The 22,988-nt window shown below is 54.2% G+C and overlaps 1 protein-coding gene across 2 annotated transcripts; it reads left to right on the forward strand.

Annotated features, from left to right (window-relative positions):
* The first annotated feature begins 3,149 nt into the window (after positions 1-3,149).
* On the forward strand, positions 3,150-14,053 carry IFITM10 (interferon induced transmembrane protein 10). 2 transcript variants are annotated; one of them, XM_066552013.1, is made up of 3 exons: positions 3,150-3,376; positions 4,404-4,818; positions 13,162-14,053. In XM_066552013.1, the coding sequence occupies exons 1-3, from the start codon at positions 3,267-3,269 to the stop codon at positions 13,309-13,311; spliced, it is 675 nt and encodes a 224-aa protein (XP_066408110.1). In that variant the 5' UTR covers positions 3,150-3,266; the 3' UTR covers positions 13,312-14,053. The 2 variants fall into 2 exon arrangements, with proteins under 2 accessions (XP_066408110.1, XP_066408111.1); XM_066552014.1 differs by having other exon boundaries at positions 3,366-3,444.
* The last annotated feature ends 8,935 nt before the right edge of the window (positions 14,054-22,988 follow it).

The following is a 22,988-nucleotide window of genomic DNA, read 5'->3' on the forward strand; positions in this document are numbered from 1 at the left end:
CAGCCCACTGTTCCTCAATAGCCCAAGGGGAGAACAAGTCATCTGCTGCCAAATATTTATTGACAGGAATATGAGGGCCCTATTTCTGCTGGGGGGATTCTGCCTAAGTCTTCAATCATGCCTTGTGTACAGAACATTACATCCCAGTGGGAGCAATCACAGCCTTGATCTTGGCCAAGAGCAGAAGAAGCCAAGAGCTGGAATTGCCCACCTATGCTTTTCCAGCAGGGAGCAAAGCACACACCCTGCCCCAGGAGCAGCCTGAATGCAGCCCCACACTATCTTGCCCAGAAAGTCCTCAGGTTTACTTCAGCCCCCCTGTTTACTGCACCATCTCTGCAGAACTCCATGCACATGACAATTTGGTATTTCACTCTTCATTAAATGTCTCCATTGGTGCAAAAAACTATCAATTTTTTCATTACATGTCCCCTTAAGTAGTAGGGGCTTGGCACTGACCCCCAGGGCTGTCTTCATGGGCCAGATCCTTCTCCAATTCTGATTAGGGCTTTACCAAAAGCCCATTAACACAATGGCTTCCTTTTCCTGCCCAAGGAGAGGGAAGATGAGACCCCTCATTTATGGAGATGACTTGCTCATCTGGTTGGCTCAGCAATTTGTTCATTTGGGAAACTATTTTTACTCACCATGAATGACTAAGCACATCGTTTTGGGGGCTGATGGCTTTTCCTTTTTCCGCTCTTTCTTGGATTTGTTTATTTTTAGGTTTCTTTGGGAGGGAAGAGAAGCGGAGTGCAGAATGAAAGCTCAGAGAACAGGAGACAGATCAAGGGAGAGTGGGAAAATTGGATTTACCCCTCAGAGTCTCAGGCTGCCTGTTTATGGAACTTAGCAACCACTGAGCAATTTTATAGGGGTAATAGGAAAGGAGCATTCAGGAGGCTGTGGACTTTTTCCTTCAGAAATAAAAAAAAAAAAAGAAGCAAGGTTAGGTTCTGCTAATGGCTTCTGAAGAGCTTGAGTAGGATTTGAGACAGAAGATTTTCTCACAGGTCTTACAGCATTTGATGACGCTACAGCCCACATGTCTCTAACGTGATTATGTGAGAATTGCTTTGGGGCAGCAAGCATCCTTCTGTTCTGTTTGTCCCGTGCTTAGCACAAGGGGAAGCCAGCCTTGATGCCACAATAATGCAGGCAATTATTCATACTCACCCCACCTTTTATTTGAAAGGAAAGTAGTCCTAGACCATATGGTTGAGGGCATGCATGCATGACCTTTGAAGATGCCCAGAAAATTGGAGGAGGGTTAAAATAACATAGAATATTGAGGGGTTTTATTCCTTCCACTTTTTATGTCAGTTCCTTGAGGTCACATGAATGGTTGTTGAACCAGTGATGCTGCATATATGCCACTGTGGTCCATGTAATAAACCTCTCACCACTCACACTTAACATTGAGGAAGATGATGAATCAGTCACACAAAGACCAAAAAGTGCTCTGCAAACTGTAGGGATGACCTGGTACCAGAAGAAGAGGAAAAGCAGCTATTCAACCTCCCTGACCTTTCAGTCCTATTCATACCAGGGAATGTGACTGTCTCTGTTGATCTCACATTCCCCTACACCACCCTGCTGCCTCCTCTTGCCTGCTCCAAACCTTCTCTGACCTTTTTCTCTGCTCACCCTCCATCCCTGCCTGACATTAAGAAGAGGAGCATCCTTACCCGCACAACTTTCCCCAGACAAACGAACAGCAGGCTCATCCGTAGCTCCAGTCTGCATCCATGGGGTTTCATTGTTCCTCCTGAGCCTGCAGGGAGGATGCTCTGCACAGCTGAGTTTGTCCAAGCCCTCTAGAAAAGCTGACGACAGCTGGCCATGGCTCTGCCTCTCCTGCAAACCTCTTAATCCCACAGGAGCATCACTCTCACCCTAGCACTGCCTCTGTTTCTTTGCAGCTTCTTGGAGAGAGATCTGGATCTCATCACAGGCAGCTGTAGCAGTAATAAAACCTTCTTTACTTTGGCAGGACCCAACACCACTCCAGCAGCAATAAATCCTGAACCAGAGGGCAATTTGTCCTTTTTTAACCAATGCAGGCTTCAGAAGGATTAAGTTGGTCTCATGGAAACTGGACCTCCTCCAGTCTCAGAGACCTTTGGATGTGCAAGAAGTTGCCCCACATCAGACCAACCCACAGGGATGAACACAGGGTGGGTGCCCCTACACTGGAGCCAAACCTGCCTGTGAAGAGCTGAGTGAATTACCATCCTTATTTCTTAGCTCAGCACTTTGTGGGTAGGCTTAAGGCTTTTCCAGAGGATTTCCCTTCCCTTGCAGTTTCTGCTCACATCAACTTTTGTTCTACCCACCCCGTTTCCAGTATTCTGGGGATTGATTTCTCTGCTCCCCTTCCCCAGCGCCACAACTGAACTGCCTGCTGCAACAAGGCCACCTGCGCCACGCTATGTCACTGTGGGGTGACACGGCGTGTCCTTGTGTCCTCACCCTCCCTGTGCATCCTCCTGAATGACCTGCAAGCTGTCCCTGCACGCCACCAGCTGCTCTCCATCATCATGTCCCTGGGGGGACTCTACCGCAGCACCCTAGAGCTAGGATTCTGAGCAGCTTCCAGAGTGTTAGCAATGGGAGGTAGCAAGCACATCCCTGCTCCTGTGCTAAGCCTGGGCACAGCCTAATCCTCCCGGGCTTGACCAGCCTTGGTGACACCCCCACCCCCTCCCCTAAAGCAGCCCCATGCCGTGCATCCTGCTGCCGGAGTGCCCCCACCCCGCCTGCGCTGGGATTTGCTCCATGCCAGCAGGATCTATTACCTCACACACAGGATTTATCCCCTTTCCGTTCATCCTCTCAACACCAGAGCCCGTTTTTCCCCACAGCATTGCATCACCACCACCTCCCCTTGCTAATTCCGCTCGTCCCCACGCACTCCTGCCACACTTATTTTAGTTTTTTCACCCAGGTCCATAGCGGTGAACCCGCAAACAAGGCTGCAGCGAGTCCCCGCTGCAAATGTCTCTGTGGGTGACGCTGGGGAGAGCAGGGCCGAGCATCCCCCCTGCTGCTCGGGGAAGCCGCTCGGCCGGGGCCCAGGAGGTGCCCTTCTCCAGCGGGGCGCTACCAGGATGCTCCAAGCAGGAGGTGACGTCCCAGTGGGGGGGACACGAGGAGAAGGGCTGAGACACAGAGGAGCTCTCCTGCGTGAAGCATGTTCGGGGGGAGACAGGGGCTGCAGGTTGACCTTCCCATCCCCTAACTCCCTCCCTGCCCATCCCTGGTCCATGGGTGCCCCCCTCCCCGCCCTCCCCTCCTCCCTCAACTCCAGCGCCGAGGAAGCCGAGCCGGAGGCAGTGCTGAGCCGGATATGCAGCGACTCCCCGCATCCCTCCTTGTGAGTATCCCTCGCTCCTCCTGATGCCTTCGGAGGAGACCGATGGACGGACGGACGGGCAGCCAGAGGTGGACTAGTCTCTCCTATTTGCAAAGCTAGGGTGGAGGGGAACTTCTTCTAATATCCCCTTCCCCATCCTCTGTCTTCATCCCCTCTTCCCCTCCTCCTCTTCCTCCACCTCCTCAGCCACGATACCCTTAAAAAAAAAAAAAAAAGGTGGAGGGAGGGGGGTATGGGAAACCTGCTGGCAGGTGGAAGGAACCGGGAAATGGAATCACCGTAAAGACTAGGACTCAGGGAAAAAAATCCCCCCCAAAATGCCCACCCCCCTAAGGAAGGAGGGAGGGAGGGAGGCAGGGCGGAGGGGCGGGCTGCTCTGCCGCACCGGGAGACCCGCTCCGCCCGCAGCCGAGCCACCGGCTCCCATCCCGGCATGGGACAGAAAGGAGAAGGCCCCGACAGACCGACAGACAGGCGGGCGGGGAGGGATGCGGGGGGCTGCAGCGCGGCCGGCTGGCGACTCCCTCGCAGCCCCCCGGCGCCTCCCAAGTGTTTCTTTCTGCTTTTATTTGTGTCCTTTTTTAAAAAAGGATGATTTCCCCGGTGGTGACTGGAAGGCGGGTCACGCAGGCCAGCGGGCAGCGGCGGGGGGAGGCCGTGGCACAGGGGGAGGGAGGGAGGGAGGGATGGAGGGAGGGATGCTGCCCGCCCTGCCCGCGCCTCTGCCCCCGCCCGGGGCCGCGGCCGGCGGCAGCTCCGCGCCGAGGCGGCGGCGTCGTGGTCCCCGGGTGTAGCGGTGCTCCCTCCTCCCTCTCCTGCCTGCCCTACTCTCCTCCCTCTCTCCTCTGCCCACTCCCTCACTCCTCTCCCTGCTCTCTCCTCGCTCTCCCGGTCCCTCTCTGTCTCTCCTGCCTTCCCCCCACGTCTGCCCTTCTCTGCTCCTTTCCCCCTTTCTCTTTTCCCTCTGCCCCCGGCCTTTCCATCCCCTCACCCCCATTTTTGACGGGGGGGCTTTTGGCTTTGCCAGGGCAGAGCGCGGTGACGCCGCGGCAGCCACCACGGAGAGGACACAGGACCCCCCCCTGGGCCCGCCATGCCCCTTTGAGGGGGTGGCCTGGACCCCGAGACCCCCGCAGGGCCCCCCGCAGGGCTGCTTCGCCTGCATCGCCAAGCCCCCAGCTCTCCGGCAAGCTTCGCCCGTCCTGTCTCCTTCTTCTGCCGTTTATCTCATGGAGAGCAAGAGCTGCAAAGGGGACAGCCTGCGGCCAGCGGTCCCGTGCAAGCACTCGGTGGAGAAGAAGACGATGACCAACCCCACCACTGTCATTGAAATCTACCCCGACACCACCGAGGTGAACGACTACTATCTCTGGTCCATCTTCAACTTTGTATACCTCAACTTCTGCTGCCTTGGCTTCATCGCCTTGGCCTATTCATTGAAAGTGAGTACTGAGCGCGGGGCTCGGGGTGCGGGGTGACCGGGCAGGGGGGAAGCGTTTGGGGGTTGTGCCTGATGTGAAACCCCACTTTGCCACCCAAATGAGAGGCTGCAGACAATGGGGATGGGGATGGGAAGAGCTGAGGAGCCAAAGATGTTACTTCAGGTGGGGAAGAGGTGCTTTCACTTGCTCCAAGTACCCTCAGAGGCTCCTCTGTACCACGGTGCAGGGTGACAGGCAGGCAACACAGGGCTGCTTTGGCTCATGCTGCACCTGCAGGCACGCCGGCACTAAGTCCTTTATTTGGGATCCTGGCTGTTAGAGATCGTCAGGATAGGACCCAGCAGCATTGGGTGGTCAAGCAGGAACAGTAAGAAGCAGCCAGCCAGGATCAGCCGTCAGCTGGCAAGTTGCAGGGGGTAAGAAGCTTACAAAGTGCAGGGCAATCCTGCCTGTTTCTTTCTTGCCCTCTCCGTAATTAAAACACCAGAGCTCCTGGCCAGCTTCCCCCACCCCAAGCCCTATAAATCCCAAAACAAGGCCTGGAGACCTGCCAGCATCATGGGAATGGTGAGAAGGTGGAAGAGAGTGCAGGGGGCTTCCCACAGTGTCGGGCTGGGGGGATAGAAAGATGTGTTGTTGGAGAGGGTTATGGCGTGGAGCACAGCCCATGATGGGAATGGGACCAGGTTATTATTCCTGATAGCTGCAGGGGAGAGCAGCCCGGCAGGAATGGTGCCTGGCAAACAGGCAGCACCTTGGCAGCTGCCAGGAGAGAGGGGCCTGGGCTGCCCTCCCCTTCCCTGCCTGCCAGATGCAAAACTAACTGAATGGATGTGCAGAGAGCCCGGGGCGGCTGGGTGGCCCGGAGAGGAGCTGGCTGATTTGTTTTGGCAGGCAGCATTTAGAGGAAGGCCAGGGTGCAGACAGGCTTCGTCACAGAAGCAGATCAATTAACCCCATACAGCTCCTGTGAGCTGCACTGTGAGCACCCAGCACTGCAAGGAGGCTGCTCCCAGCTCTTCAGGGTCTCCATCAGAAAGGCCCAGGGAGAAGTCTGCAGCCCCCTGTCTTGGGCTCACCGAGCACTGGCCTGGTGGTGCCTGCCTCAGTTTCTCGTTCCCAAGATGGCAGGTGAGCTCTCATCCATTGCCTGTGCAGGAGGCTCTGCTGCTGCCTGCGTGAGGCACTTAATAACTTAAATCATCCTGGGGCGAAGCATCACCACAAGCAAAGGGCAAATCCAGCCAGCAGCAGGCTCGTATGAGTGGGGGGAGCAAGTCCCTTAACAGCCCCCACACCTTGATCCAACAAGGGAAGAAAACACTGGCTTCCTCCTTGTTTCTTTAAGCCTTTCCTTGTCTATATTTGCCTTTAACAATTGACATCTTGCCCGTGGAAGAGGCTTCCGTGGGTGTCTGGGTACATGTGGTTCCTTGCTGCTGCAGCAGTGAGGGCAGGACAGCCTGAGAGCAGGGCTGACCCATCCCTTGGTGACAAGGTAGAGTAGTGTCTGCCACCCACAGTGTTTTTAGAGGCTGGACCCTTCACTATCCTTGACATGGGATGGAAGGAAGGGCAAAGCCCAGGAGTAACCCGGGGCCTTGCACCGGGACAGAGGTGTGGGCTCGTCATCTGTCTGCAAAGACCTAGAGGACACAAAGCATGAAAAAAAGAGGCAATGGTGAGGGAAGGCAAATGGGCAAATTTGCTCCAAATCAGAGAAAGGAGAATAGAAGATGGCTGTCAAAAACCAGCCTTGGCTTTTGGGCTGGGAAGGTGGTAGCTGACGGGATGTAACTGCGGTACCCAAACAGAGGCAATGCTGAGCGGGTAGAAATAACTCTGCTCTGGTTTTGGAGCTCCCCAGTGGCTGTGACTCTGTGGCAGGGGGAAAATAGAAACAAAATGTCCCTCAGAGGCAGAGGACAGAGCTAGCAAGCAAGTGGCTGAAGGGATGCCGAGTGCTCTCATGAGCTGCTGTTGGGGTGGGTGGTGAGAGGCAATGCAGATGCTGGGGCAGTAGCAGGTCTGTCCTGGGGAAGACTGGGATGTTCAGAAGGGCAGCTGTGTTCCTTACCCACAGCTACTGCAGGGATCTTCACAGCACCCTAGCCAGGCTGGGTGTTATGGTTATTTCTCCAGAAACATTTTTTCTTCTCTTTTACTGTCAATAATGTTTTTCCCAGAAGTTCAGAGAAAACAGGAGCAAGAAATGTCCTGGGAACAGATATCCCTTCAAACAGGGAACTATCTTGTTCCTCTGCAATTAAATGTAAGGACATATGAGCAGTAGGCACTTAAGTCTTGCCTTTCTAGGGACTGACTAAGGGGTAGTAGGAAGAAGAATGAAGCTGCACCTTCCTCTCCCTTGAGCCCCTTCGGGGACCCCTGACACAGAGCCCTCAGCCAGTGGAACACAGGTTTCCTCAAGAGCCATCAGTGCACTGATAACATTAAGTGGTTCCTGGGGTTACACTTTGGGGTTACACCTAGCTTTTTAGACTTCCTTTAAATAACTGAAACATCTAGCAACTTTAGGAATTATCACTTTCATTATCAGAAATAGTATTTTCAATTCCCTGTCATAAAGGTCACTTGCTTCTGACAGATTCATGCTGTTAATAAAGCAGTATCTCCTTCGTGACCCAAGTCCATGAGATGTTTCAGTACATATCTTAGCACACCCTAGCATTTCCTCTGGTTTCAGCAGCATAATGCCCACACTGGAAGACAGATATATCCTTGGTACACTTGAATATTACTGTGAAGCTGCCTCCTTTCTCATGGCCTATTTTATTGGTTTCAGCCACATCTGGGAAAACGGGCATGTCTGCCTGGCCTTTTGCATGCTAGCTACGGCCTTCTAGATTTCTTTCTGCAGGGAGATGCTATTTCAGGGTGATAACCGTTTACTAAAAAATGTCAAAAATCCCCACCCCAGCACCAAAGAATTTGTGAAGAAAGAAACACATGTTTTCAGGTGAGGGCAGAAACTGTGACATACAAGCCTCGTTCTGTGTGTGACAGATGTCACAGCCAAGAACCCTGAACAGGAGTGTGGCAGCATGCCTCCTCTTTATTTACCCCCATAGCAGGCCAGATCCTCAGCAAACACAGCTTGCAGGGCTACAGCGGGGTCACACAACTCATGGATCCCTCCAGGGGTCATTTCCAGCATGCCAGGCTTCTCAAGGTCAGCCTCCCAGAGTGCAAGCAAGGCACTTGCATCTAATCATGTGTGCTGGATGCTGGGGGAGGAGAGATCAACAGCAGGACCAGAGAAGTTAGAAAAGCCCTAAAGTAACCCTAACCCCAGCCCAGCACAGATAAAAGTATCACTGCAACAGCAATGCTCTGGACTCAGTTGATTTTGATCAGAAGCAAATGTTGTGGTCTGATATTCAGCAGCTCCCTCCCTTCCCCTTTCCCAGCTCCAAGTGGTAATGAATGATGCATCAGTGCCTGGTGGCAGGAGATCTCACTTCAGTTGTTCAGAGCTTCGTCTCTGGAGACTGCTGGGGTGAGCCAAGTCCTCTGTACCCATTGTGCCATGAGGCAGTAGATCAGAGGAGCTGGGATCTGAGATGAGCTGCAGTATGGATGCCTCGTTGTGGCTCTATAGAGATGAAGATGCCAAGGAGCCTTGCTGGCTTTTTAAGCCTCACCAGCAGCCCACATCATTGCTTGCAGAGTTTTCTTGCCCCTTGAGGTCATGGAAATGTGCCAAGCTCTCTTGCCCACTCTCTGCCCAGCCCTTAGCGCACAGCTGTGGGCACGACTGTTTGCCCTCCTCTCTTGCCACTTGTTGGTCTTCCTTGTTTCGAGTGGAAGCAGACCAGCACAAATCCACAGCTATTTATTAACCCTGAGAGGCTGCCTCACCCAGCCTCTCAGGCAGGCTCTCATCCTGCTTTGTGGAAGGAGCAATGGTTTATGGATGTGGGTGAAATGCAGGGGTGACAGTCCCGTGATGCCAGTGCCGGTGTGGTGGAGGCACGTGGGCTGGAGAGCTCTTGAGCAATTCACAGAGCAAATAAATCCAAGGATCGCCTCCAGAGCTCCTTCTGTGCAGGGACATGGAGCTCTGCATAGAAATGGGTTTACTGACAACCAGCTGTGGACTTCCAGGCTGCCTTAAAAACAGCCTCATTAGACTCGTTATCAACAAACCATTTGTCTCCTTCTGCAAGCTGAGGCAGCACTTCTCACTAGAGCAGCAAGTTTGCTGCTCCCAAAAATGAGAGGGGCTGAGAGAGGGGAGGCGACTGCTGGGGGAGGGACTGGGGTGGTCAGAGCCAAGGGGAGCCCTTGGAGACGTTGCAGAATGTAAAACCCCAAGGAAACGAAGGGCAGAGGATGGTGAGGAGAGGGAGGAGAGAAAGACCCCTTGGGCACTGACACGCTGGAGGTGTGGGAGGACACAGTGAGATGGAGATATTGGAAGGTAAGGTGAGCAGCAGGGAGGAGACAGGCAAATAGAGATGGATGGATGGATGGATGGATGGATGGATGGATGGATGGATGGATGGATGGATGGATGGATGGATGGATGGATGGATGGATGGACGGACGGATGGAAAGGCCACACCACCTTTTGTTGGTGGGAAAGGAGAGGCCAGTTCCTCTTGGTCCCAGGATTTGCATCAAAAGCTGGCTGTGTTTCATGTAAGGATAGGCATGGAAGAAGAAAGAAATTGTGTAAGTTGCCAGCCTGGATCAGAGGTGAGCTCTGCCTTGTCCAAAGGGGGATTTCCAAGGATGCCATCACACAGTGCTTGGAGGTGCCCAGGGAAACCCCAGTCAGCAGACGTAATTATCATCACACTCCGGTCATCTCAGTGCAAAGCAGGGCCAAAAGTCACCATCTAGTTTTAGGCAAGAGAGAATGGTCAAAGGGATGATGAGAAGAGCCTGTGGCTAAGAAAACACCACACCTTGGTCTGGGTGGGGGTTCAGCCTTGTGACCTTGAGGACCTGTCCCTCACTATGCTTCATCTCTCTGGCTATGGAAAGAATCAGCTTCCAGGGCTCCCAGAAGCTCGAGCACCAGCTGCCAGCACATTATGATGATGGTGGCCACAGGAGCATGAAAATAGGAAAAGCTGAAGCTTTTCCTAAGACAGACACCAGCATCTCCTTAAGGACAAAGCAGGGAAGGAGCTGAAACATTTATCTGCTCTCCAGGAGAGCTCCTCCAAAGCCTGGCTGAGTTGCCACAGTAGGACATTAAAGTGGGACATCTGGAAGCATCTGGGGGTGCAAAGCCATGCAGGAGGAGGCAAGGCTGCCCTGCAGAGATGTGGGAGGCTGGAGCTGTGAGTGGTGCGTAAGGAGAAACTCCTTTTAATTGCACTTTTATGCCATGGGGGCCCTTGCACTTCTCTGGTGCTTAGAGGTTCTATTTCAGTGAAAATGATATGGGCAATCAGGGATGATTTCCATGAGGGTGACCACTGAAGCACAGGGGTTAGCAGGAGTGTGTGGGTGGAACCAGCTGGAGGTGCAGGGAGAGGAGGCAGCTGGGTGCCCTTTGGCAGGAGCAAGGCAGCCATCGTTTGGACTCAAACAACAGGAAAGGGAAGAGATAGAAGGGATAAAAAAAAGGAACTGTGGGGAAATGGTGTCACTGGGGAGAAGGCAGCCCTAGGCACCCCTCACCACAGCAGCAGCAGCATGACAGGAGCAGGGCCAAAGGGAGAGCCATGGTAAAGTCAAGGAGAGGTGCTGCTGAAGTGTGTCCTGGGAAAGGGCTAAAGCACCAGTCACGAGTGTGAGCTGGTGCCAGGTGGGAGAGGCTGCTGGGAGCACTGGAGAAGGCTGAGCCTGGAAATTAGGGTTGTAGGGCGCCCCAGGGAGAGGAGGAACAGGAGGTGAGGAGTAGGAGACAGCTCCTGGGGCCAAGAGGAACTGGCCTCCTCACAAAGGTGAAGCGGCTTGGCTGCGGGAGGGTTGCAGAGCTCGGTGTGCCGGCCGTGCCGGTCTGCTGGAGAAAGCTCCGTCTGACAGCAAACACTGACAGCAAAGGCCAGCGTGCCTGCGGCACAGAACACCGGGATACAGTGCGGGAAGGGGCAAAAGGCATTTGCTCCATGTCGGTTTTGCCTGAGGCAGCCCCACCGCTGGGAAGAGGAAAGTGTGTGAGAGCTTCAAAGAGTCTGCTGGGAGCAGCAAGCGGGATTTCTGGCCTGAATCCAGCACCTCTGGGGCTTCTCACCAGTGCGTGAGGAGGTGCCAAATGTCTGCTGCTGCTGAGCCCAGGGGTTTTTGGGAGGATGTTAAACGTACTGAATAATTTCAAATGTGAGTCATCCCGGACATTCAGCTGACACAGAAAGGCATGTGGGCTCCCAAGCTGCCGGCTTGATGCTTTCCCAGAGATCATCTCCTCTGCTGAGAGCTCCAGCCAAGTGTGCCCAAAAGACACATGGAGTTTGTGACTGTCCCTCTTCCCAATCCCAGAAGGATGCTAGCTGAGCACTCCACAGCAGGGCAATGGCCCCAGCTCCACTCTGGGCTCCAATGAGCAGGGCACATCACAGGCTGAGGACATGGCACAGTTTGATTTAATACAAGTATGAAAAATAGGCTCATTCTTGTCTATGTGCCTGCCAGCACCAGATCCTGTGGGTCTCATGCTAACAGCAGCTTCTCTACCCACAGTTCAGAAGATCAGGGGTTGCTTGTGCAGAGAGGTCCTCAGTGGTGTGATGGAGAGGAGGAATGTTGCTTGAGGGTCTGAAATGCAGTTTTGGAGGACCTGTGAAGCAGCAGGTCAGTGAGACAAGGGGGGCAGCAGCCCTTCCCCATGTCTAGCAGAAGGCTTTCAGGATAGCCCTGCAGGTAAACCCTGCAGGAGGAAGAGAGAAAAGTCTGTAAGATGTGGTCTGAATCTGTTGCAGTGTCTTTTCAGAAAGCTCCTAATCGATAAAAGCCTTTTAATATTCCTTGGTCTGATTCTGGGGCTGGTTTTTGCAGCTTTCCACCCATATCTGGTGTCCACCCAGCAGTGCCCAGCAGGGCTCTCACTGCTGGCAGCAGGGCAGGCCAAGGGCTCACAGCCCCAGTCCCTACAACCCCCACCCAAGAGAGGACAGAGGGGCAGGCGCTGCCACACCCTGGGCACCCTGCTTGCATACGGGAGATGGATGGGGGGTCAAGTGTCCTGGTCCTTTTGTCCAGGTCCTTTTGTTCATCCCTGTGGCTCCAGCTGCCTGAGTCTGCTGAGTGCTGGCTGAAGGGGCAGCCTGGGGACAGGGACATATCTCTGCTAGGAAGCAGTGGAGTCTGACCCCTCCTCTGCTGGGATCCAACTGCAGAGCTGCTGCTGGTGCACAGTGCCATCAGCTGCCTGGCAGTGCCATCCACTGCCTGGCAGTGCCACATGCTGCCTGGTAATGCCATTGCTGCCTGGCAGTGTCATCTGCTGCCTTGCAGTGCCATCTGCTGCCTGCTAATGCTGTCGCTAGTGCATCGGCAATGCCCGCTAGTGGCTTTGTTGCTGGCAGTGCCATGCACTGCCTGGCAGCCTGGGAAAGGTGGGGACAGGCCAGTGACACGGACATGCACAATCATCGCCCACTGCAGAGCTGTCCCAAGGAAAGCCCATAAAATCCCATAAAAGCTGCGGGATAATGAAGGGAGCAGACTGTGCTGTCAGAATGGAAAGCTGCCTGTGGCAGAGATGCTACACAATCCGCATAAGACCTGCAAAAGGAAAGGAACTCATTAACCCAGGACTACTTAATATGCTGGAGGCTCGTGCACAGCCCTGGAGCTGCAGTAGGATGCTGTGCCAGCTTTCACCCGCTCGGCCACTCGGAGCAGAGGGAGGCACAGGGATGCACACCAGACCTGCAGCCTCCTCCCTTGTGGGCTGGGTGGGCCCAGCCTGGCACTGCAGGGCCAGGGCGCTGTGACATGGTGGGAAGGAAGTGTGCATTAGTGCCTGTGTGCCTGGGGTGTACAATGGCATCTCAGTTCCTTTGTGCACCTTCAGGCTCCAAATGACACGGCCCCACTCCAGGGACCGTGGGGCCCTGGTTTGCCTGGTTGGTAACAGCAGCGGGCCACTCTTTCAGATCTTCTCTACTTCCAAGAATTTCCAGCCCACAAGTATTACAGTGCTTGGCTTCACAAGCTCAACCCATAGCAGAGACGGGGTGCAAACCTCACCTCAGGGTGTTTTATGGCACCCCAAGTGCTCAAACACAGAGGCCCAGCCCAGCCCTCACAGTGCACCTGTACAGGTAACCACGTACAGGTGCACTGGGTTTTGTGGCTGTTGCTTGAACATGTCTTTCATACGTGTTGCAATTACTTTACTTAATTATCTTTTTGTCTCAGGTCCGGGATAAGAAACTCCTCAATGACTTAAATGGAGCAGTTGAAGATGCCAAGACAGCCCGGCTTTTTAACATCACCAGCTCAGCCCTTGCCACCTTCTGTATCATCCTTATCTTCATCTTCCTGCGATACCCTCTCACTGACTACTGAGTGAGGCCAACAGCAGCTGCTGCCGCCAAAATGCCTCTATGCCAGAAGTGTCTGCAGTTTCTTGTAGCAAGGACACACAAAACAAGCCAACCACTACACCTTGATTGCCAAAAAAAAAAAAAAAAGTCAATTAAATACATAAATAAATGTTAAATTAGTTTATCAGCCCAGCTGAGCATACCTTTCTTGCCCTGAAATGGTATGTGAACAGCTGAAGGAAAGGCCCTCACTCTTACACGTGTACAGGAAGAAAAATAGACCAAGGAATATTTGTTTTATGGCCAACAAGCTGTGTGAAAAGAGCGTGCAAAGCCCAGAGCTACGCACACTTAGTGGCAGACAGCTGAGCTCTGGGAAGCAGTGGGGTCCTGTGGAGCTGGAGACACATGCAGTGATGGATGGGGATCATGGCAGGGCTGGCTTACAACATATCAGGTGTGTTCAGACCGCCCCACCACCCCCAGCTTGAGGGGGTTTCTTTTCCTTTTTTTTTCTCTTGAATTCCATCCACTGGTTCAAACAAATCCCAACCCCTGGAGAGCTGAAGGTGTTAGGAAGTTTATGCTGGGGAGCCCCAAAGCCTCCAGAGAAACGCCAAAGTGTGAAAGGGCAGGTTTCTCCTTGGGATCTCCCAGCAGTGCTGAGAAGGAAGGCACCTTCTGGAGAACTCGCCTAAGCCACCTAATCGGAGTGCTACTGTATTTCTGTAAACAGTCAATAAAAAGATACCTCTGATATGTGATGCTGCTGGGTTTATTCCTTCCTTAGCAGGGCTGGTCTCCTGGTCTCTATGGGCTGGCAAGAGAAAATGCTAATGTCTCCAGCAGCTGCTGGAAGAGATTTAAAGCAGGAGTGAGGGATGCTGCTGCAGGTCAGGGCCGCGCGCAGCCGTGAAGGAGAGCACAGACCCAGATTGAAGAGCAGAGGCCTGGGTGACTCCGTGCTGGAAGATCTATGGCAAGCAGGCAAAGGCAGCCAAGTGGAGAGGGCCCCCTCCCCTGCTAGGACCAACGCTGAAGAGGAAATAAATCACCATAGTCTGACCCTGCTGCTACTGCAGCACTTCCCAGGGTCATTATGAAGAGGCAGATTTCGGAGAGGACATGTGTTTGCCACTGAAACAGGCAGGAGCTCAGAGCCCTGCCCAATAGCTGCCTGCAGCTGCCTGTCATGCTGCAAATCAGCACACCCTGACTTAAAAACACCCATAAATGAACGACAAGATCAAGACTAAAATACAGCCTATCAGCCCCTCTGACCCTTCATCTCATCTCATATGCCACAGCTGCCTCATCTTTTTCCAGCTGTAAGATGACCTCATGCCAAGGGGCAGCAATCAGTGCAGACCAGCCATGGAGCTGGGAGAAGGCATCAGGATCCACCTTTGTACCCACCCTGAAAGCAGAGGTGAAGCAAGACATGGGGAATGCAGACAGGCTGTCACGGGACACTTCATCATCTGCTGAGTGCATGGTTTAATCAGCAGGCTGTCTCTGGGCTGTGCCATAGTGAGATGTGGGGACAGATCATGAAGATGCTTCCCTGAAAGCATCATGAGGTGCCACCTCCTTCCTGCCCAGGTCGCCACACTTTCATCCTGTCCCAGGCTTCATTTATCAGGGGAGCTATGGGCAGAAAGACCTGCAGTCCTCCCTGCCTCCCACTCACTGGAGAGCATTTCCACACCAGACCAGATCAGGGGTCTGTTCTGCAGCAAAGTTTTGGTTGGCAGTGCAGCCTATGATGCCCTGAAAGTATCTCAGCCGTGAACAGCTGTATGATCACTCACTCAGGGGTCAATACTCTTCCCAGCCTCTCTTGGTTACTTCTTGCTGCCTTCCCTGTAGCAAGACCTGAGGGGTCATGTCTGTAGGTGTTTCCATCCTAACATATGTAGGGGCTGTAGCCAGTCCTCATCCCAGGCTGAGAAAGGAGGTGACATGTCACGATGGCAATGCCCCCAAAGAGGGTACAGCCAAAATGACTCACATTGCAGCCACCCTGAACTGGCAAATTATATCCACTGGGACAGTGCAACCTTAGGCAAGGCCCAGACCAGTCATCCCAGGGTGCTCCGAGGTGAGGAGAGGCACAGAGATGAAGTTGTATCCCCTTTTCCCCCCCTATACCTGCACCAAGCTCACGTTGGTTGTGTCTGAGGCCTTGGCCTGGTATCCTTCCCCATCACACCTCAAGCTTTGCAGCTCAAACACAAGTGCAGCTGGGAGGGCTCGGGGGATAACGCAGACAGGGTCACCCTGTGTGTAGGGCCAGGGGTTCCAAGCTGCAGGTTTACATCCCTGGGGGACCAGTGGCATCTCTTGCAATAATGAGTGCATTCCTTTCCATGAGCTGGGACTCATGTCAGGCACATTGCAAGTGCTTTTGCACCCAGAGACCACCTCCAGCTCTAGGAAATCTCGCAGGGACAATGCCACTGTCCCCATCTCCTGTGCTACACAGGAGAGAGCCGCCCTGCTTGGCGTGCAGGCATGGGGCTGTTCAGATAAAGTCAGAGCTGACACAAAACTGGAAGTGACCCAAAGCCAGCCTTTTCTACATTTAACAAGTGTGACAAATGAGTTATCATCATCCCTTCCCCTAACGGACTGTCTTATCTGCAGGAAAATGGATGCTGGTTTAATGAACCAGGGGGAATATTGAACTGACTCAGCAGCATTTTTTGCATCTATAACCCATCGAGGATGGAGAGAGAGGGTTACTATTAGCAGCCATCATATTTACTGTTTGTTACCCTTGTTGTAGGAGCTGAAATTGCTGCAGCAGGTTGGAGGTCTACCCAGACACACCATGGACAAGAACAGGGTAGCAAGAAGGATGCTCAGCATCATGCTCAGCTCCACCACAGCCCTCGCCTTGGCTCCACCTGCAGCTCTGAGCCGTGGGGCAGCAAAACTCCTCTGCTCTCCCTTCCTCTCTCTTAGTGTCTCCCCTTTAATGGAGTCCCTCCAAACCCACGGCAGAAGGAAAGCACCTAAAAAATAGGGGAAATAAGGGGGACCAATAGATTTCCAGCCTTTTTGGGGAGAAAAAAAAAATTATTCATGCATGGCTCTTCCAAGTGAAGCAACATCAAGGTATTCAGCATTCATTTCTCATCTTGTCAGTGTCAGGGAACCCCAAATTGAGACAGCAAAACTACATCCCCATATACTGTCAGACAAGTACATCCCAGATTGCACCAACTGTGCTGTTAAGCAAAAGAAAGAACTTTTTTGATTTTGAGGGAACAAGGGAAAGAAAAGCAGCAGCCAAATCCGACAGGTCCTCTAATTGCTTTTTTTTTTTTTTTAATTTTGCTAGAAAATTCTGGAAGTTCGGGTTTTGCCAAGGCTGACACCCGCCGCGGCAGAAGGCAGGCTTTCAGGAGTTGCTTCTCTGCCTTTTCACTTCTGCCACTCACAACGCCGCGCCGCGCTCTCCAAATCGCACTTTTTTTTGGCTGCGAAGCCGCAGCCTCTGTTGCACTCCGCGGCGGGAAGGAAAACTGTGAGGAGGGGGTGGAAGAGAGGAACAGCCGAACGCAGCTTGAGAAGCATCTTTTGAGATGGGGAAGAACTGACGGCCACGTTGCCATTTAAAGATTTAATTGTATTCCTTCGGGAGCCTGACAGCTTGATGAGGATTGCTTTTTGGTTTTTGTTTAGCTCAGGGGGGAGCGATTGTTCCCTGTTAGGCGACATCGTGCAATTGTGCCTAAAACACCTGTGCTGATTTTGTGTCCCTGGCAGCTGAAAGGCGTTCAAAGGGGTGAGCCTGGGGAAAGGCCACCGAGGCTGGTGAGGGTCACCCTCGTCCGGAGAGGAGATGCTTGGGGCCGGGGCTCGCTCATCCCCGCGACGAATGGCTGCGGGGGGACCCTGAGGGCAGCGCCAGCAGCCAGGAGGAGGTGCCGGGGGCAGGGAGCGGGGTGTCCGGGCCGGGCTGGAGCTGCCGGGCTGCGGCAGGCAGGCAGAGGGCTCTCTCTCACCGCGGCTGCACGCCGCCGGCAGCGCACCGCCCATCGCCCATCGGGAGCTGGGGCGCCGTGCCCTAGCAAGGAGCACAGGTCCATCCACGCTTCTCCGGGAGCCCCCGACCCGACAGCCCCAGCACCGGGCTAGCGCTGGACTGTGCAGGAAGCAGCTGTGAACTCAGGGTGGCTCCTAAAAGCAGCCAGAGCGGGTCCCCGTCCCTCCGCAGGGATGTGTCCCTCCGTGCCAGCCGGGAGGTGCGCGTCAGGCCCGGGCACCGGTGCACATTCACCCTCCACGCTGGCAGGGAAAGGTGGCTGGGAGCCAGGCAGTGCGTGAGCAAACCCTGCCGTGCTTACGCAAGTCTCAGTGCCCGGCCGAGCCTCTGCCCCCGCTGCCACGCTGCTCGGGGATCCCTCCTTGGCACAAGTGCCACCAAGCCAGTGTGCAGACAGCAGCACGAGTCCTAGCTGGGGTCACCTGGATTGGGTTTGGCTGGTAAACACGACCCACAATTCTCCTTTATCTTTGGGCTGGCAGTAATAAACATGAGATGGAGCTCGTTCAGGTAAGGACCTCCCGCCCAGTGTCGACACCTGCCGGTTCCTCTGCCTGAGATGAGCTGCCAGGCAGAGCATGGTGAGCCAGGCCTGGAGCAGCCATCGGCCTGGATACCCAAATTAAGTGTCAGAGAGGGGTGCAAATGGCAACCTCTATTCTGCTCTGGGGTGTGTAATCCTCCAGCAAAGCCGACATCACAGCCCTGCTTCCCAGGCTCTCCATGGGCCAGGAGGAGAGTCACGCTGCCAGCAAGTAGCAACTCTCACCTCCCTTCCCAGCCATGTGCTGATGTCCTGGGTGACCTTAGCAAAGCCCTTTCATCCCTCTTTTCCCCTCCAACACTGTCTCATAGGTTGATGGCTTCTCAAAGGTAGAACTGCAGCCTTGCTGAGAGCCACCAAGTTCTGGGACCTTGGCACTGTGGGTGTCCTGTGATGGGTACAACTGCAGCAGTGCCCAGCTACGGTTGGCAAACACAGCGGGAAAGCTGGACACTGATGGAGCTGCCTCTTCCCTCCTCTCCGTGCCCTCATCCGTGTGCAGGTTGGACACTGAAGAGCGCCTGGCTCTGCAGGCAGACCACGGCGGTGCGCAGCCCTGCCGGGGGGAGGAGGGAGAGGCACAGATGGCAGCAGATGCTCTCATCAGTGAAAATGATTGAAGCAAAACAAAAAAACCCTAGCAACTGGTGAGCAGCCTAACAAAAACTAGCACGGGGTACAGAGAAAGGGTCTGGACTTGACAGACCCTTGCATGGAGCCTAGCTCCATGCTGCCTTCTGGCCCAGGGAAATGTTTTTCCTGTCTCCAACTCACAAAGAAAAAAAGACTATGCCTTGTCCCAGAGCACTGGGCAGCAATTATTTTTTAACATTTGGACACATTAAAAGGAAACCATTTGGTTTCTCTCCCGTTCCCTTGTCCCTATCCTCTCTCTTGTCCTTTCCTCTCTGCCTTCAAAGAAGTGAATAGGACCCCTGACAGCTTCTAAGCACATCTAAGCCCCTCGCCTACCCTCACTACCCATGGCAAGTCTTAATGTGGGCCAACACGGCACTCCATTTCAGCACTGGGGGCAAAGGAGCAGGAACGCTTCCTGCACCTGAGAGTGTCACTGTAAAGCAGCTCCTCTGTTGTGATAGCCTCATACCAGTGCAAAGGTCCTGTTCCTCCACCCCTCCCATCCCCTGACTTTGACCCATCGTGGCAGCACGCAGCAGCCATGCCCCATGTTTGGCACATCTCCATGCTCCTGCCCAGCTTTCCTCCAGTGTGTCTGGGCCGGAGGGAATCAGAGGGACTTTATTCACTGTATGATGATTTACTTTTCCTTTTCCCCTTTGGCAGGAGCGCCTTGTGGCACAGTCAGAGCTACAGAATGAATGCTTCCGCAGCATGTGCTGAGCTGAATGGCACAGCACGCAGCCCTCCAGCCTGCTCCTTCTGCGATTAATTGCACAGGAGCTGCTCCTGCGCCGTGCACACATGCCCTGCACGCTGCGAGGGCTGAGCCACGCTGCACACAGGCAGATACTCCTATTGGGAAGATGGAGACAGATCCAGGGCAGCCCCTGTGTGAGAAACACACCTGCCTGGTGATGCTGTAAGTGTCTTTTGCCTGCTCAAGCATGTCAGCTCTCTTCACTGAGTGACACCATTTTGGGCTTTGCAGGAAGAAGGTGGCGTGCACAGGGATCTGTGTGTCCATCCCAGACATGAGGTGGGAGAGCTGGGGAGAACATGGACAGGCACCAGAGAAGGGAGTGATGCCCTTCTTAAAGTCGATGTGGAGTTCACCACAGTCAATACATTTCTTTACAGAACAGAACAAGGGATACAAAGCCTGACAAGCCCCTTCCTCCAGCACCACATTGTGCCCCACTCCAGGATGTCACAGCAAGGGTGACAGGCAAGCACGTGGTGGAACCCACCAAGGCTGGAAGAAGCAGAGCCATGCCAGCCCCAGGGCTGACTCTGGCCTCAGCTATCAGCACAGTTTTGAGGTGCCAATACCCCCTGCAATGGGAAAACAGTGTCTTGTGCCACAGCCAGCCCTGCTGAGCGAGGGTGATGGGATGCTGGCCCAGCCAGTGGTGCAAGCAACTGCATCTAAATAACTAGGATAGGTTAAAAAAATATTATTTGGCCATTTAAAGAAATTGAAAATTGACAAAAGTCTCTCTTTTTTGATGGATATGAAAGTTGGTTTGGCAGCAATTCCTTTTTCCTAGTTTTAGTTTCCTTCATGATCAGGTTCCAATTTTAATCCCTGCAGGATGCATGCAGAAGGCTCTGCTGCACTCTTCTGCACTTGGCCTGCCATGGCAATTAGGGGGCCTGGAAAACGTTTTAGCAAGAACTATTACGTGTACAAGCATAACTTGCATTTGAAACACGTAGCTGGGATGCAATCCATCTTTGGATGTGCCTGAAATCTGGGAGAGAGGAAAAACCCGAGTGGGGTGAATTATTTTTTAAGTGCTTTACCTGAAACAGAGTGCTTTCCTTTATCCATAAGCACCTTGCTGTGTAATTTTTGCTCAGCTCGTGATGGCTGTGACAGAGAGGGAGGTGTGATGGCCCTGGGGCTGAGACAATAGATTCACATCTGGTAGATGGAGCTTAGAGACGAGCCTGCTTTGTTCTGCCTGCCTGACCATTACAGCATTGCCCTGGCTCTCCCAGCTTAATTTCCCCTGGGGAAAACAGGGGTAATAGGGATGACCCGAGCCATCCAGAGCTGACCAGGTGTGCTCGCAGCGCTGCCCTCGCTCGGGCTGGCTGCCCACTTCCATGCAGCCGTGGGTCCGCACCCAAACGCCAGAATATCAGGTTGAGCAGGACTGGGATCCAAATAGGGTTAGCTCCCAGCTTTGGGAGGCAGGTAGGTTTTGCAAGCCTCACTTAACGCCTGCTCCTGGTCCCTGTGATCCCGGGAGCAGTTTAGCAGCAGTGAATCATTTGTTTTGGTTTCTCCCCACCAGGCGCTTGGCGGCAGCGCCTCTCGCAGAAGCAGTGGGCGTGGGAGAGATGCAGGCTCGTGGGCTGGAGCCACTCCCGTGGCCGTGAGAACCCGTGTCCCACTGGTCCCAGCCCCGCTGGAGCTGCTCCTCCTGTTTGCTGCCAGTGGGGATTTTGTGTGGGGCAAATCTCCTGTGTCCGCATCAGCCAGGGATGCAGCAGGGGCATCCATGGATTAGCTGAGGAGAGGTTGCCAGGGATGAAGGCTCAAGAGGGAGCTCAGCTTGGTCCCTTGCTGTAATGTACAGTTCAAGGGTGTCCCTCAGGACACTCCATCCTCTGCCTCATCCTCATCACCTCCCCATCCCTTGCCTGCTCCAAACTCGACATACTTCTTACATCTGCTTCCCACTCTCCTCCCCTGTGCCATGCCACTGGACAGACAGGGAACAATCTTCCTGACAGCTCATCTGGGATGCTCATCTGTGATGTGCCAGGTCCAGTATTGGAAACATTGATTTTAACTGGAGTTTGGAAAAAAACTGTTTAAATCCTCTTCCTTCAGCAGGTTTTGTGAGCTCATGGCTCTCTGCCTAGATAACAGCTTTTATGAGGAAGCTTTGGGATTTTCAGACTCATTCCTTTCCCCTTTTTTCCTGCTTTGCTCCAGAAAAGGGGTGTTGAGTAGGGGAGGAAACAGTCTGAAGCTGAGGTAAGAGAAGGTTTCCCCAGGTTTTCTCTGGTTTTCCCCATCTGGGTGCTTTGCATGGCCACAAGGAGGGATCTTTCCTGCTGGTCAGGAAAACCAGCAGGAAAGGCTTCGTTCCAGCCATGCCGGTCATGCTGCTGCTCCAGCTCCCACCAGGACCAAGTGTTCCCATGCCACTAAAGAAGTGAGTGCCTGTGCTACCCCAGCATCTTGCCACTGATTATGATAACTGGGCTGAAACCCATGAGTTTAGGTAGAATATCCCTCATTTTGTAAAAGTTTCCCTGCTGACAGCTCTGGGTGAGCTGATTTTCTGCGCTTAGGAGAAGGGCATGAACTCAGCATTGCTTATGCAATGGGGAGAGTGAGACTTTTTAGCATCCCCGGGTTTTATACCTCTGGTGCTTTATGAGAAATGACATTTCTGGGAAAGATTTTGCCGCCAGTTACTGTGGGAGCTCGACGTTCCTGAGCAAGCTGCTGGCCGCGTGTCTGGAGACATGAGAGTTAATTTTAAAACATCCGGCATCCGTATCGGCAGGGAGGAAGGTTCCCTTCATTTCCTAAGCACCAGCAAAACCTAAGCTTCTAAACCCTAATCCCTCTCTAAGCTGGAGCTGCCAGGCCAGGGCCAAGGGCAGAGAAAAGCCCCTGCCGTGTAACCAGGCCAGTTCTTTGGCGAACCCGCAGCAGGATGGGGAGCCCTAAACTCCAGGATGGGGATGGAGCCCATTCCATCTATCCAGAAGCCAACCCGTGGGTCAGACTCCTCCTGTTTTTTGAGCCAGCTTTTTGGTCACACTTCACCATGCCACCCTCCAAGACCGCACTGTCCCTATGCCTGGCCTTCTGCAGCTTGGGCACCCCAGAGAGAATGAGTCCCGTGGGGCGCCCGGCAGGTCCCCGCTGCTCCAGCCCAGAAGGCAGGGCTGACAGGCGGCAGGGGTGGCCTCAGCTGCGGGACAGCTCTCGGCTCAGCCTCGCAGCGCCAGGCAGCCCGGGACCATCCCTGACCCAAAACCACAGGGCAGCGCGTTCTCTGCCCGGAGCGGCGCGGCTCGGGGATGTCCCAGGCTGGCGGGTCACCCCGGTTAGTGCCCGGCCGCCCGGGCCGCTCTGCCACGGCCGCCCGAGCCCGCAGCGGCGCCGGCCCCGGCGCGCAGCGCCCGCTCCCTGCGCGCCGCTCCGCGCCCGCGGGGCTGACGTCACCCTGCCCTGCGCCGCCCGCGCTGATTGGCTGCGGGTGACGTCAACGCTGTCTCTTTTTTTTTTCCCTTCTTCTTTTTTTTTTTTTTTTTTTTTTTTTTTTTTCCCTTTCCCCCGTCGTCCCCCCCCCGCTCGCTCCCGAGGCATGACCTCATCGCCGGCGCATTCCCGGCGGCGCGCGGAGCGGCGCGGAGCAGCGCGGAGCAGCGCGGAGCGGGCCCCCCCCGCCCGCCCCTCAGGGCATGCGGGCCCTGCGGCGCCGGCAGC

The sequence above is a fragment of the Molothrus aeneus genome, chromosome 6, assembly GCF_037042795.1.
Source record: "Molothrus aeneus isolate 106 chromosome 6, BPBGC_Maene_1.0, whole genome shotgun sequence".
In the NCBI taxonomy this organism is placed as follows: domain Eukaryota; kingdom Metazoa; phylum Chordata; class Aves; order Passeriformes; family Icteridae; genus Molothrus; species Molothrus aeneus.